At 45.6% G+C, this 15,940-nt stretch overlaps 1 protein-coding gene across 5 annotated transcripts in view; it reads right to left on the bottom strand.

The window, feature by feature from the left end:
- SLCO2B1 (solute carrier organic anion transporter family member 2B1) overlaps positions 1-15,940 on the bottom strand; it is a 178,420-nt gene that overhangs the window by 98,824 nt on the left and 63,656 nt on the right. For all 5 annotated transcript variants that reach the window (XM_069759476.1, XM_069759475.1, XM_069759477.1 and 2 more), the window contains exon 3: positions 10,848-10,985. In XM_069759476.1, coding sequence (XP_069615577.1) covers positions 10,848-10,985 — 138 coding nt within the window. The remainder of the gene's footprint in view (positions 1-10,847; positions 10,986-15,940) is intronic.

Raw genomic sequence — 15,940 nt, 5'->3', positions numbered from 1 at the left:
TTGCATATTCCAGGTGCCTTCTGGGAGAAGCGAAGTCTCCCTAAGCTAGAAGATCGTTGGGTACAGCCGGGACCAGCTGCTTCGAAAGCATCACCAAACCAGGGATTCAAGCTTCAGGAGGCTAATTTGCATATTCCAGGTGCCTTCTGGGAGAAGCGAAGTCTCCCTAAGCTAGAAGATCGTTGGGTACAGCCGGGACCAGCTGCTTCGAAAGCATCACCAAACCAGGGATTCAAGCTTCAGGAGGCTAATTTGCATATTCCAGGTGCCTTCTGGGAGAAGCGAAGTCTCCCTAAGCTAGAAGATCGTTGGGTACAGCCGGGACCAGCTGCTTCGAAAGCATCACCAAACCAGGGATTCAAGCTTCAGGAGGCTAATTTGCATATTCCAGGTGCCTTCTGGGAGAAGCGAAGTCTCCCTAAGCTAGAAGATCGTTGGGTACAGCCGGGACCAGCTGCTTCGAAAGCATCACCAAACCAGGGATTCAAGCTTCAGGAGGCTAATTTGCATATTCCAGGTGCCTTCTGGGAGAAGCGAAGTCTCCCTAAGCTAGAAGATCGTTGGGTACAGCCGGGACCAGCTGCTTCGAAAGCATCACCAAACCAGGGATTCAAGCTTCAGGAGGCTAATTTGCATATTCCAGGTGCCTTCTGGGAGAAGCGAAGTCTCCCTAAGCTAGAAGATCGTTGGGTACAGCCGGGACCAGCTGCTTCGAAAGCATCACCAAACCAGGGATTCAAGCTTCAGGAGGCTAATTTGCATATTCCAGGTGCCTTCTGGGAGAAGCGAAGTCTCCCTAAGCTAGAAGATCGTTGGGTACAGCCGGGACCAGCTGCTTCGAAAGCATCACCAAACCAGGGATTCAAGCTTCAGGAGGCTAATTTGCATATTCCAGGTGCCTTCTGGGAGAAGCGAAGTCTCCCTAAGCTAGAAGATCGTTGGGTACAGCCGGGACCAGCTGCTTCGAAAGCATCACCAAACCAGGGATTCAAGCTTCAGGAGGCTAATTTGCATATTCCAGGTGCCTTCTGGGAGAAGCGAAGTCTCCCTAAGCTAGAAGATCGTTGGGTACAGCCGGGACCAGCTGCTTCGAAAGCATCACCAAACCAGGGATTCAAGCTTCAGGAGGCTAATTTGCATATTCCAGGTGCCTTCTGGGAGAAGCGAAGTCTCCCTAAGCTAGAAGATCGTTGGGTACAGCCGGGACCAGCTGCTTCGAAAGCATCACCAAACCAGGGATTCAAGCTTCAGGAGGCTAATTTGCATATTCCAGGTGCCTTCTGGGAGAAGCGAAGTCTCCCTAAGCTAGAAGATCGTTGGGTACAGCCGGGACCAGCTGCTTCGAAAGCATCACCAAACCAGGGATTCAAGCTTCAGGAGGCTAATTTGCATATTCCAGGTGCCTTCTGGGAGAAGCGAAGTCTCCCTAAGCTAGAAGATCGTTGGGTACAGCCGGGACCAGCTGCTTCGAAAGCATCACCAAACCAGGGATTCAAGCTTCAGGAGGCTAATTTGCATATTCCAGGTGCCTTCTGGGAGAAGCGAAGTCTCCCTAAGCTAGAAGATCGTTGGGTACAGCCGGGACCAGCTGCTTCGAAAGCATCACCAAACCAGGGATTCAAGCTTCAGGAGGCTAATTTGCATATTCCAGGTGCCTTCTGGGAGAAGCGAAGTCTCCCTAAGCTAGAAGATCGTTGGGTACAGCCGGGACCAGCTGCTTCGAAAGCATCACCAAACCAGGGATTCAAGCTTCAGGAGGCTAATTTGCATATTCCAGGTGCCTTCTGGGAGAAGCGAAGTCTCCCTAAGCTAGAAGATCGTTGGGTACAGCCGGGACCAGCTGCTTCGAAAGCATCACCAAACCAGGGATTCAAGCTTCAGGAGGCTAATTTGCATATTCCAGGTGCCTTCTGGGAGAAGCGAAGTCTCCCTAAGCTAGAAGATCGTTGGGTACAGCCGGGACCAGCTGCTTCGAAAGCATCACCAAACCAGGGATTCAAGCTTCAGGAGGCTAATTTGCATATTCCAGGTGCCTTCTGGGAGAAGCGAAGTCTCCCTAAGCTAGAAGATCGTTGGGTACAGCCGGGACCAGCTGCTTCGAAAGCATCACCAAACCAGGGATTCAAGCTTCAGGAGGCTAATTTGCATATTCCAGGTGCCTTCTGGGAGAAGCGAAGTCTCCCTAAGCTAGAAGATCGTTGGGTACAGCCGGGACCAGCTGCTTCGAAAGCATCACCAAACCAGGGATTCAAGCTTCAGGAGGCTAATTTGCATATTCCAGGTGCCTTCTGGGAGAAGCGAAGTCTCCCTAAGCTAGAAGATCGTTGGGTACAGCCGGGACCAGCTGCTTCGAAAGCATCACCAAACCAGGGATTCAAGCTTCAGGAGGCTAATTTGCATATTCCAGGTGCCTTCTGGGAGAAGCGAAGTCTCCCTAAGCTAGAAGATCGTTGGGTACAGCCGGGACCAGCTGCTTCGAAAGCATCACCAAACCGCGCGCCTTACGGCGCGCGAATTTTTGCCTGTAGGACATTATTGCAAGAGAGCTTGGCTGAGTAGATTACACAAGAAGGAAAACACACAGCAAGTCAGCAGGATCTAGGAGCAACATGGCAGATGTGACAACCTACATGGTGAGCTGCAGCATGTGCTACATGTTCACAGATCGACCAGAAGAAGAATCCAATTTCACCTGTCAGAAGTGTAGACTAGTGGCCCTTTTAGAAGAAAAGGTGCGGGGTCTGGAAGAAAGAATAGCAACTTTGAAACTCATCAAAGAGAATGAAGACTTTCTAGACAGAACAGAAGCATCTCTACTGGTCACAGAAGGTGAAAAAAGTGTCAGAGAACCTCCAAAAGCAGATGAGTGGAAGCATGTGACCAAAAGAAGCAAGAAGACCATGGAGAAATCACCAACCACACAACTGAAGAACCGATATCAAATCTTTGTAGAGGATGAAGATGGCACACCTAAGAATGAAGCAATACCAGCAAGCAAAAAAGAAAAGGGCACACAGCAACAAGTGACAGCAAAAAGTACAGCCAAGAAGCAACGAAGAGTGGTGGTGGTGGGAGACTCACTACTGAGAGGCACAGAAGCAGCCATCTGCAGACCGGACATAACTGCAAGAGAAGTATGCTGCCTTCCAGGTGCGATGATCAAGGATGTGACCGATAGGATACCAAAGCTCTTCAGCTCCAAGGACGTCCACCCATTTCTTCTGATACATGTTGGCACCAATGACACGGCAAGGAAGGACCTACCGACAATCTGCAAGGACTTTGAAGAGTTGGGGAAGAAAGTAAAGGAACTGGATGCACAGGTAGTTTTTTCTTCTATCCTTCCAGTAGACGGGCATGGCACCAGGAGATGGAACAGGATCCTTGATGCAAACAACTGGCTAAGACGATGGTGCAGACAACAAGGATTTGGATTCCTGGACCACGGTGTGAATTACTGGTATGATGGACTCCTCGCCAGAGACGGACTACACCTCAACAAACCTGGGAAACACACATTCGCCAGAAGACTCGCTACACTCATCAGGAGGGCGTTAAACTAGAAGAAGAGGGGACGGGAAGAAAAACATTAGACTCGAACAAAGACGACCCAGGAAAACATACTCTGAAGGGAGGTAAGAACATTTCTAAAACAATCCACAGTGAGGAGATTGGAACAAAACAAAATCCTCTAAACTGCATGCTCGCAAACGCCAGAAGCCTGACAAACAAGATGGAAGAACTAGAAGCAGAAATATCTACAGGTAACTTTGACATAGTGGGAATAACCGAGACATGGTTAGATGAAAGCTATGACTGGGCAGTTAACTTACAGGGTTATAGTCTGTTTAGAAAGGATCGTAAAAATCGGAGAGGAGGAGGGGTTTGTCTCTATGTAAAGTCTTGTCTAAAGTCCACTTTAAGGGAGGATATTAGCGAAGGGAATGAGGATGTCGAGTCCATATGGGTTGAAATTCATGGAGGGAAAAATGGTAACAAAATTCTCATTGGGGTCTGTTACAAACCCCCAAATATAACAGAAACCATGGAAAGTCTACTTCTAAAGCAGATAGATGAAGCTGCAACCCATAATGAGGTCCTGGTTATGGGGGACTTTAACTACCCGGATATTAACTGGGAAACAGAAACCTGTGAAACCCATAAAGGCAACAGGTTTCTGCTAATAACCAAGAAAAATTATCTTTCACAATTGGTGCAGAATCCAACCAGAGGAGCAGCACTTTTAGACCTAATACTATCTAATAGACCTGACAGAATAACAAATCTGCAGGTGGTCGGGCATTTAGGAAATAGCGACCACAATATTGTGCAGTTTCACCTGTCTTTCACTAGGGGGACTTGTCAGGGAGTCACAAAAACATTGAACTTTAGGAAGGCAAAGTTTGAACAGCTTAGAGATGCCCTTAATCTGGTAGACTGGGACAATATCCTCAGAAATAAGAATACAGATAATAAATGGGAAATGTTTAAGAACATCCTAAATAGGCAGTGTAAGCGGTTTATACCTTGTGGGAATAAAAGGACTAGAAATAGGAAAAACCCAATGTGGCTAAACAAAGAAGTAAGACAGGCAATTAACAGTAAAAAGAAAGCATTTGCACTACTAAAGCAGGATGGCACCATTGAAGCTCTAAAAAACTATAGGGAGAAAAATACTTTATCTAAAAAACTAATTAAAGCTGCCAAAAAGGAAACAGAGAAGCACATTGCTAAGGAGAGTAAAACTAATCCCAAACTGTTCTTCAACTATATCAATAGTAAAAGAATAAAAACTGAAAATGTAGGCCCCTTAAAAAATAGTGAGGAAAGAATGGTTGTAGATGACGAGGAAAAAGCTAACATATTAAACACCTTCTTCTCCACGGTATTCACGGTGGAAAATGAAATGCTAGGTGAAATCCCAAGAAACAATGAAAACCCTATATTAAGGGTCACCAATCTAACCCAAGAAGAGGTGCGAAAACGGCTAAATAAGATTAAAATAGATAAATCTCCGGGTCCGGATGGCATACACCCACGAGTACTAAGAGAACTAAGTAATGTAATAGATAAACCATTATTTCTTATTTTTAGTGACTCTATAGCGACAGGGTCTGTTCCGCAGGACTGGCGCATAGCAAATGTGGTGCCAATATTCAAAAAGGGCTCTAAAAGTGAACCTGGAAATTATAGGCCAGTAAGTCTAACCTCTATTGTTGGTAAAATATTTGAAGGGTTTCTGAGGGATGTTATTCTGGATTATCTCAATGAGAATAACTGTTTAACTCCATATCAGCATGGGTTTATGAGAAATCGCTCCTGTCAAACCAATCTAATCAGTTTTTATGAAGAGGTAAGCTATAGGCTGGACCACGGTGAGTCATTGGACGTGGTATATCTCGATTTTTCCAAAGCGTTTGATACCGTGCCGCACAAGAGGTTGGTACACAAAATGAGAATGCTTGGTCTGGGGGAAAATGTGTGTAAATGGGTTAGTAACTGGCTTAGTGATAGAAAGCAGAGGGTGGTTATAAATGGTATAGTCTCTAACTGGGTCGCTGTGACCAGTGGGGTACCGCAGGGGTCAGTATTGGGACCTGTTCTCTTCAACATATTCATTAATGATCTGGTAGAAGGTTTACACAGTAAAATATCGATATTTGCAGATGATACAAAACTATGTAAAGCAGTTAATACAAGAGAAGATAGTATTCTGCTACAGATGGATCTGGATAAGTTGGAAACTTGGGCTGAAAGGTGGCAGATGAGGTTTAACAATGATAAATGTAAGGTTATACACATGGGAAGAGGGAATCAATATCACCATTACACACTGAACGGGAAACCACTGGGTAAATCTGACAGGGAGAAGGACTTGGGGATCCTAGTTAATGATAAACTTACCTGGAGCAGCCAGTGCCAGGCAGCAGCTGCCAAGGCAAACAGGATCATGGGGTGCATTAAAAGAGGTCTGGATACACATGATGAGAGCATTATACTGCCTCTGTACAAATCCCTAGTTAGACCGCACATGGAGTACTGTGTCCAGTTTTGGGCACCGGTGCTCAGGAAGGATATAATGGAACTAGAGAGAGTACAAAGGAGGGCAACAAAATTAATAAAGGGGATGGGAGAACTACAATACCCAGATAGATTAGCGAAATTAGGATTATTTAGTCTAGAAAAAAGACGACTGAGGGGCGATCTAATAACCATGTATAAGTATATAAGGGGACAATACAAATATCTCGCTGAGGATCTGTTTATACCAAGGAAGGTGACGGGCACAAGGGGGCATTCTTTGCGTCTGGAGGAGAGAAGGTTTTTCCACCAACATAGAAGAGGATTCTTTACTGTTAGGGCAGTGAGAATCTGGAATTGCTTGCCTGAGGAGGTGGTGATGGCGAACTCAGTCGAGGGGTTCAAGAGAGGCCTGGATGTCTTCCTGGAGCAGAACAATATTGTATCATACAATTATTAGGTTCTGTAGAAGGACGTAGATCTGGGTATTTATTATGATGGAATATAGGCTGAACTGGATGGACAAATGTCTTTTTTCGGCCTTACTAACTATGTTACTATGTTACTATGTATTGAGCGGGGATGGGGGGGGGCGGGCGCCAAACTCGGGGGCAGCCCCGGGCGGCAAAAGCTCTAGCTACGCCTCTGAGTGAAGGTCTGGGGTGTTGGGTTTCTTTTTATACACACACACAGTATTTAACCGATCATTTACTGAGCACAGGTGAGGATGTAAACTAGGATTGGGTGCATTATATGACCAGGCAACAAAACTTTTGTCTTGCCAAAATCTGACCATTCTGTGTCCATTAACTGATCAATATTTCTGCATTGATGCCAATTTATTTTCTTAACCTAAACCACATTTCGGAGGGTTTCAGCTTTCAAAAGAATAATTTATACAACACATGGATGAATTTAACGACAGGTTATAAGCTTTTATTTACATAACATGGATAAGCAACATAACTTCTGTCAGGGAGTGTAAAGGCATTTCTCCCAAAATAAGAGTATCATCTAAAAGTTAATTTACCGTATTTTTTTGCTTTGAAAGATGCTCCGGATTATAAGACACACCCCAAATTTTGAGAAAAATAGGAAAAAAGCTTTTTTTTAATAAATTGGTGGTGCTTCTTATAATCCATGCATCTTATTGCTTACCGGGGGTGGTTGCTGCCATGAAGCAGGGTCCAAGGGTCGCTGCTGGAGGAGGCAGGAGTGGAGCGTTGCTTCAGGCTGGGATGAGGGTGAGTGCACGCTTCCGTTGCTGCAGGGGGTTCTGCTGACATTTTGTGAAAGGCCAGAGCCCCCCGGCAGTTCGTCCATGCTTTCCTGTACAGCGGACTTTGGGAAAATGGCCACCAAGAGGCAGTGCATGCGCAGATGGAGATCTTCGGACCAAGATCTCGAGAGATGAGATCTCAGCGCTGAAATCTCATCTCCCGAGATCTTGGTGCCGAGATCTCTATCTGCGCATGCGCATGCGCCGCCTCCCGGCGGCCATTTTCCCAGAGTCTGTCGCACAGGAAAGCATGGACGAACTGCCCGGGGCTCTGGCCTTTCACAAAATGTCGGCAGAGCCTCCTGCAGCACTGGAGACTCCAGCATCACCCTGGTCAGCATTGGACACCCTAGGCAGCGCCGGCGGACACCCCCTCATCCCAGCCTGCAACGATAACGGTAAGTGGTAAATCCACTTTGTAAGACGCACCCCCATTTCTCCCCCACATTTGGGGGAAATAAAGTGTGTCTTACAAAGCGAAAAATACGGTATTTCAGTTCTTCAATACAAAAAGTGAATCTCATATATTCTACAGAATATATCTATAATAATAAAGATTATTATAGAGTCATTACACACAGATTGATCTATTTTACGTGTTTATTTCTGTTAATGTTGATGATTATGGCTTACAGCCAATGAAAACCCAAAAGTCATTAACTCAGTAAATTAGAATACTTTATAACACCAGCTTGAAAAAAGGATTGTAAAATTGAAATATTGTCCTACTGAAATGTATGTTCAGTAAATGCACTCAGTACTTGGTCGGGCTCCTTTGGCATGAATTACTGCATCAATGCGGCGTGGCATAGAGGCGATCAGCCTGTGGCACTGCTGAGGGGTTATGGAAGCCCAGGTTGCTTTGATAGCAGCCTTCAGCTCGTCTGCAGTATTAGGTCTCGTGTCTCATCTTCTTCTTGACAATACCCCGTAGATTCTCTATGGGGTTAAGATCAGGTGAGTTTTCTGCCAAACATAGTGATACTGCTGTTTATAAACCAGGTATTGGTACTTTTGTCAGTGTGGACAGGTGCCAAGTCCTGCTGGAGAATGACATTTCCATCTCCAAGAAGCTTGTCGGCAGTGGGAAGCATGAAGTGCTCTAAAATGTCCTGGTAGACGGCTGCGCTGACTTTGGTCTTGATAAAACACAGTGGACCTACACCAGCAGATGACATGGCTCCCCAAACCATCACTGATTGTGGAGACTTCACACTAGACCTCCAGCAGCTTGGATTGTGGCCTCCACTCTTCCTCCAGACTCCGGGACCTGGATTTCCAAATGAAATGCAAAATTTACTTTCATCTGAACACAACACTTTGGACCACTGACAACAGTCCAGTTCTGGTTCTCCTTGGCCCAGGTAAGACGCTTCTGGCGTTGTCTATTGGTCATGAGTGGCTGACACCAGGAATGTGACACTTGTAGTCCATGTCCTGGATACGTCTGTGTGTGGTGAAGCAATGACTCCAGCAGCAGTCCGCTCCTTGTGAATCTCCTCCACATTACTGAATGGCCTTTTCTTAACAATCCTTTCCAGGCTGCAGTTATCGCTGGTTGCTTGTGCACCTTTTTCTACCACACTTTTTCCTTCCACTCCACTTTTCATCAATCTGCTTGGATACAGCACTGTGTGAACAGCCGGCTTCTTTACCAATGGCCTTTTGTGGCTTCCCCTCCTTGTGGAGTGTGTCAGTGACGCCTTCTGGACACCTGTTAGGCAGTCTTCCCCATGATTGTGGAGCTACTGAAACAGACTAAGGGACCTTTATAAATGCTTAGGAGCCTTTACAGGTGTTTTTTGTTAATTATTCTAATTTACTAAGATAATGACTTTTGGGTTTTAATTGGCTGTAAGCCTTAATCATCAACACTTCAACACATCAACACTAATCAATCAACAATTAACAGAAATAAACACGTGAAATAGATCACGCTGGGTGTATTGACTCTACATAACATGAGATTCACTTTTTGTATTGAAAAACTGAAATAAATTAACTGTTTGATGATATTCTAATTTTTTGAGAAGCACCTGTATGTGGCGTGTGAGATTCCACAGCTTCTTTCTATAATAGAAAAACTCAAGTTCATCGTGCACTGTGTGGATGAATCAATGTGAAAAATCCTTGCAAATTGCGACATCAATCAATTTTATACTGTAACTTATCTTGCAGGGAATAGCAGCATACGTAACACTTACAAGAAGAGAAGCAAGAGCAGATATTGTGGTTTCATCGCAAAAATCCCAAGTCATAGATATCAAAGTCAAGAGTCTGGCACCAAGTAAAGCCTTCCCCCCATTGTGAGATTTTTGGGGTGCTTCAGAATGCATGTTCAGTAATAAAAAGCCTGTCCACATGGGCAATGCCCTGGTCAAAAGGCGTGATTTGTATAGATGGAAGAAGGACCTCACAGTCATGTCAACTGGTGGCCTCAAGGGCCAAAAGGCGAAGACTAATGACTATCCGTGGACCCTACCAGCCTATTAATATCAGCCCCCTGCTTTCCCCCTTGTCTTAGCTGTTTTTTAAAAATAGTGGGGACCACACATCATTTTTTTGGGGTACCCCCATTTTTAATAACCAGCAAAGACAAACCAGCATGAATTTTGGCCCTTTTGTCAGCATAATAAGACCAGCTCACAGCTGTCTGCTTTTCCTTGGCTGGTTATTAAGCATACGGAGGTCCCCACGTCATTTTTTTCCGTTATTTATTTATTTTACACTGTCCCTCACTTGAGCAGTATCCTGTCCCTACTCTAGTCGACACACAATAGCGGCGTCACTAATCTTTACTAATTACTATGGTGTTCTTCATGCTGACTTCAGAGGGAGACGGTGCAGTGCGGCCCAAACGGAGAGATTAGATGCAACTCAATTCAGACTGAAAATAAATATAAACCCCTTGACCAGAGTAAAAAAAAATAATTGGGTCAGGTCTGAGGTCAGAATTTCAGAATTTAGTTAGATTATCTGGTTCTGACTTGTGGAGGGATAGTCAGGGGCCTGTCTGTTCTACTGAGGGGATTGGTCTGGGATGGGGGTTTATTAGGCAATTGATTTAGGATTCCTTCGGAATGTTGAGGTCTGTAATGGTCTACAGGTTGGATTTACAGTTTAAAACAATTTTGTAGCCAAGTATATGAGACCTGGTACTGTATGTGAGATTAGGGGCTTGATTTCTAAACTCATTCCGAGGTCTGTATTCATTCAGGGGGTCTGTATTTTTTTTTTTTAAAAGCTTTAGACTGAGTTCAAAATTCATGTTGGGATCTGGATTTTGATGCTTCCGTTGGACCATCCTACATTTTCCACTCATGTGGAGGATAATGGATGTTGGATTAGCGTTTGCGTTTTGTCATCTCCCCCTAAATAATAATTTGGGGAGCAGCACATCACAGTAGAAGGGTCGTCAGTCAGCAGAGTCTGAAGATGTGGATGAATTTGGAGGACTGTGGCTTCAGGAGCTGGTCGTTGACTTGGACAGAGAGGGTCTGAGAGGGACAGGTGTTTGGAATAACATTTCTGGGTGGGGTACAGTCACCTCGTTAAAGGAAGCTAGAATCCCAGATGTCTGACTGGAGAGCCCAAATCGCTTCTCGATGGTGGAGATTGAACTTTTGAGGTAGCCGGAGAGGAGGAGCTGGGAGAGTTGGAGGAGACCATGACAAACCACGAAGACCTGAAAGAATGAGAAATGTTACATTGTAGCCAATATTTCATATGTTAATGCTTCTAGTTTGCACAAGGTTCCCTCCCCCGAGGAGCCCAGATGGATCACAGTCTACGAGGCAGGATCTTTGCGGGTGATAATTGCAGGGCTTATTGTATCTCATTATTAGTCGCTCTCGTCTTCTTGTAATGCCAAAGCATATGTGCGGCTGATGCGGACAGGAGAGGGAGATGAGAGCACGCACACACACTGACACTGTGTGTGCTCTCGGCTCCTGCAGTGCCAGTGTGTGCAGAGCTACGGAATCAATAAAGGCAGCTGTCAATCATAACAAGGGGAGGTGCGGAAGATGGTAAATGAGAGTGCGGAATTGGTGCAACAAACCTCCTCATCTACAAATGTAATAAATAAAATGACACAATTAATATCAGTACCACAAGTCTGATATTTATAGGTGCTAAGTCCCCAATATGAATTTATAAATGGTTTAATGTGAGTATTGGGACTGAGGCCACAATTTGGATTACTTTTTTTACTTAACTGTACTCATTTTTTGCTAAAAAAATCATTTCAGTGTTAAGGTTTCATGAAAAACTTAGCAGCGCATGTCTTCTGTATCCTCTATGCATCACAGTACATAGCTGTCTGGATAACACATTATTATTATACGTCAGTCAGCTCATTGTCTTCTCTGTAATGCTGACTACTCTATCCTGAAGCATCTTGTAAGCGGATTTCAGTTATTATGACCAAATCAGAGCTCAGCTTCCATCTCGTCGCCAATCAGTTTATATGAGAGATGAAAGCAACAGAGCAGAGAACAGGCTGCTGATACACAGAGGATGCGGAAAACTAAAGGGACAAAATGTTCAATACAACCCTGCAACAAAATGTATTACACAGTGTGTCCGTAAAGTCATGGTGCACTTTTGGCGCCCTGGGTGGTTGCTCTCATCAGTAGCTGGCACATGTGCTGCTTTAGCATTTATTATCAGGGGCCTGCTGCACCCTGCGAGTGCATTTGTCATCGGACAAGGTTTTGGTGAGTCTGCTCTTCATGTTGTGTTTTGAGAGATAACAAGAACCAATCAAACAACACAAACTCATTTAAGCTGATGCTGAGCCCTCAGTCACATTAACCCCCGATAAACTGAACTCTGATTAATAAACTGACATCATGCATCCACTATCGTTAGGATGTGTGTAGGGCAACAAATGGAGCTCACATCGAACTGCACTGAATAGGTATGAAACTGGGAGAATTTTTCTTTTATTTGGAGCAGATATCACATTTCTATCGTCTTTTGTTGCTTTCCAGTGACTGGTCAAAAGTGCACCATGACTTTACAGACACACTGTAGTCACAAATACTTACATTACAGTAATAAATCTCCCCGATTGTGTCACTGTCCTTAAATATTATTACTATGTTATATCCAAAAACTATTATTTAGCAACTAGAAATGTCAGGTATAATACAGGATCAGTAATGTAATGTATGTACACAGTGACTGCACCAGCAGAATAGTGAGCGCAGCTCTGAGGTATAATACAGGATGTAACTCAGGATCAGTAATGTAATGTATGTACACAGTGACTTCACCAGCAGAATAGTGAGCGCAGCTCTGAGGTATAATACAGGATGTAACTCAGGATCAGTAATGTAATGTATGTACACAGTGACTTCACCAGCAGAATAGTGAGTGCAGCTCTGGAGTATAATATAGGATGTAACTCAGGATCTGTAATGTAATGTATGTACACGGTGACTGCACCAGCAGAATAGTGAGCGCAGCTCTGGAGTATAATACAGGATGTAACTCAGGATCAGTAATGTAATGTATGTACACAGTGACTGCACCAGCAGAATAGTGAGTGCAGCTCTGGAGTATAATACAGGATGTAACTCAGGATCAGTAATGTAATGTATGTACACAGTGATTGCACCAGCAGAATAGTGAGTGCAGCTCTGGGGTATAATATAGGATGTAACTCAGGATCAGTAATGTAATGTATGTACACAGTGACTGCACCAGCAGAATAGTGAGCGCAGCTCTGGGGTATAACACAGGATGTAACTCAGGATCAATAATGTAATGTATGTACACAGTGACTGCACCAGCAGAATAGTGAGTGCAGCTCTGGGGTATAATACAGGAGGTAACTCAGGATCAGTAATGTAATGTATGTACACAGTGACTGCACCAGCAGAATAGTGAGCGCAGCTCTGGGGTATAATACAGGATGTAACTCAGGATCAGTAATGTAATGTATGTACACAGTGACTGCACCAGCAGAATAGTGAGTGCAGCTCTGGAGTATAATACAGGATGTAACTCAGGATCAGTAATGTAATGTATGTACACAGTGATTGCACCAGCAGAATAGTGAGTGCAGCTCTGGGGTATAATATAGGATGTAACTCAGGATCAGTAATGTAATGTATGTACACAGTGACTGCACCAGCAGAATAGTGAGTGCAGCTCTGGAGTATAATACAGAATGTAACTCAGGATCAGTAGTGTATGTACATAGTAACTGCACCAGCAGAATAGTGAGTGCAGCTCTGGGGTATAATACAGGATGTAACTCAGGATCAGTAATGTAATGTATGTACACAGTGACTGCACCTGCAGAATAGTGAGTGCAGCTCTGGAGTATAATACAGGATGTAACTCAGGATCAGTAATGTAATGTATGTACACAGTGATTGCACCAGCAGAATAGTGAGTGCAGCTCTGGGGTATAATATAGGATGTAACTCAGGATCAGTAACGTAATGTATGTACACAGTGACTGCACCAGCAGAATAGTGAGTGCAGCTCTGGAGTATAATACAGGATGTAACTCAGGATCAGTAATGTATGTACATAGTAACTGCACCAGCAGAATAGTGAGTGCAGCTCTGGGGTATAATACAGGATGTAACTCAGGGTCAGTAATGTAATGTAAGTACACAGTGACTGCACCAGCAGGATAGTGAGTGCAGCTCTGGAGTTTGGTTCCTAATATCATAAGTCAGCAGCTTTGAGGGTACAAAGAATACATATTGCACAAAAAGTCTTGTGTTATACAAGGGTAGCGTGTGAGAACATGACGCAGAAGTTAGATCTAGTAATTCTCATGTGTACGGTGGGGGCATCACTGCGCACATTTGGATTCTTTATATGACCTGGTAAAACTAGTAATTCCCGGTCTCCTGCATATTCGGGATGTCACACATCTGCCATTACATAACTGATTGTATAATAGATCATATGCAGGTGGAGCATGAAAAGGAGAAAATTCATAAAAAGTGTCAGCTGCCAAACACGTGCGCTGTGTGTGAGGAGTGAACTGAGGGTGCGTGAACTGTGAGTAAGGAGTAGACTGATGGTGAGTGCACTGTGGGTGAGGAGTGAACTGAGGGTGAGTGTGCTGTGAGTGAGGAGTAGACTGAGGGTGAGTGTGCTGTGAGTGAGGAGTGGATTGAGGGTAAGTGTGCTGTGAGGTGTGGACTGAGAGTGAGTGCACTGTGAGTATGGAGTACACTGAGGGTGAGTGCTCTGTGAGTAAGGAGTAGACTCAGGATGAGTGTGCGGAGAGTGAGGTGTGGACTGAGGGTGAGTGCACTGTGAGTATGGAGTACACTGAGGGTGAGTGCGCTGTGAGTAAGGAGTAGACTGAGGGTGAGTGTGCGGAGAGTGAGGTGTGGACTGAGGGTGAGTGCGCTGTGAGTGAGGAGTGGACTGAGGGTGAGTGCACTGTGAGTATAGAGTACACTGAGGGTGAGTGCGCTGTGAGTAAGGAGTAGACTGATGGTGAGTGCTCTGTGGGTGAGGAGTAGACTGAGGGTGAGTGTGCGGAGAGTGAGGTGAGGACTGAGGGTGAGTGTACTGTAATAAGGAGTAGACTGATGGTGAGTGCACTGTGGGTGAGGAGTGGATTGAGGGTGAATGTGCTGTGAGGAGTGGATTGAGGGTGAGTGTGCTGTGAGTGAGTACACAGAGTGAGGTGTGGACTGAGGGTGAGTGTACTGTGAGTAAGGAGTAGACTGATGGTGAGTGCACTGTGGGTGAGGAGTGGATTGAGGATGAGTGTTCTGTAAGTGAGGTGTGGGCTGAGGGTGAGTGCACTCTGAGTGAGGTGTGGACTGAGGGTGAGTACGCTGTGAGTGAGGTGTGGACTGAGGGTGAGTGCGCTGTGAGTGAGGTGAGGGTGAGTGCGCTGTGAGCAGGGGCGGATTATAATAGGGTCAATCTGGGCGGTAGCCCAGGGCCCAGTGGTGTGGGGGGGGCCCTGGGCTACCGCTCAGATTGCCCGCCACCATCAGGGCATTACTGCCCTGACTGGCGTATTGGCTCGGTGGGCAGAGGGGGCCCGCATCGGGCCCCGTCTCATCTGCTCACCGGGCCCGTACCGGCGCTGCGGCAGTTTCACGCGCCCGCACGTCAATAGTTAACAACAGCCGCCAGCCAATTGGAGGCTGGCAGCTGAAGTCGGCCGCAGGCTCAGTGCACACGTCGCCGGCATCTGATGTTATTGTCAGTTGCCGGCGAGTCCGCGCTGCTGGAGGGAGCTTGCCGCTGGAGCGCCAGTCAGGTGAGGAGAACTGGCATTTTTTTTGTTTTTTTGCGAATGGCAATCCGGGGGGCCCGGGGCAATATGCTGAACACACTGGGGCAGATTGCTGGACACACTGGGGCAGATTGCTGGACACACTGGGGGCAATGCTGGAGACACTGGGGCAGATTGCTGGACACACTGGGGGCAATGCTGGACACACTGGGGCAATATGCTGGACATACTGGGGCAGATTGCTGGACACACTGGGGGTAATATGCTGGACACACTGGGGCAGATTGCTGGACACACTGGCGCAATATTGGAGACACTGGGGCAGATTGCTGGACACACTGGGGGCAATGCTGGAGACACTGGGGCAGATTGCTGGACACACTGGGGCAATATGCTGGACATACTGG

Source organism: Ranitomeya imitator, chromosome 3 (assembly GCF_032444005.1).
Source record: "Ranitomeya imitator isolate aRanImi1 chromosome 3, aRanImi1.pri, whole genome shotgun sequence".
Taxonomy (NCBI): domain Eukaryota; kingdom Metazoa; phylum Chordata; class Amphibia; order Anura; family Dendrobatidae; genus Ranitomeya; species Ranitomeya imitator.
This window is presented reverse-complemented; position numbering and strand designations above follow the sequence as displayed.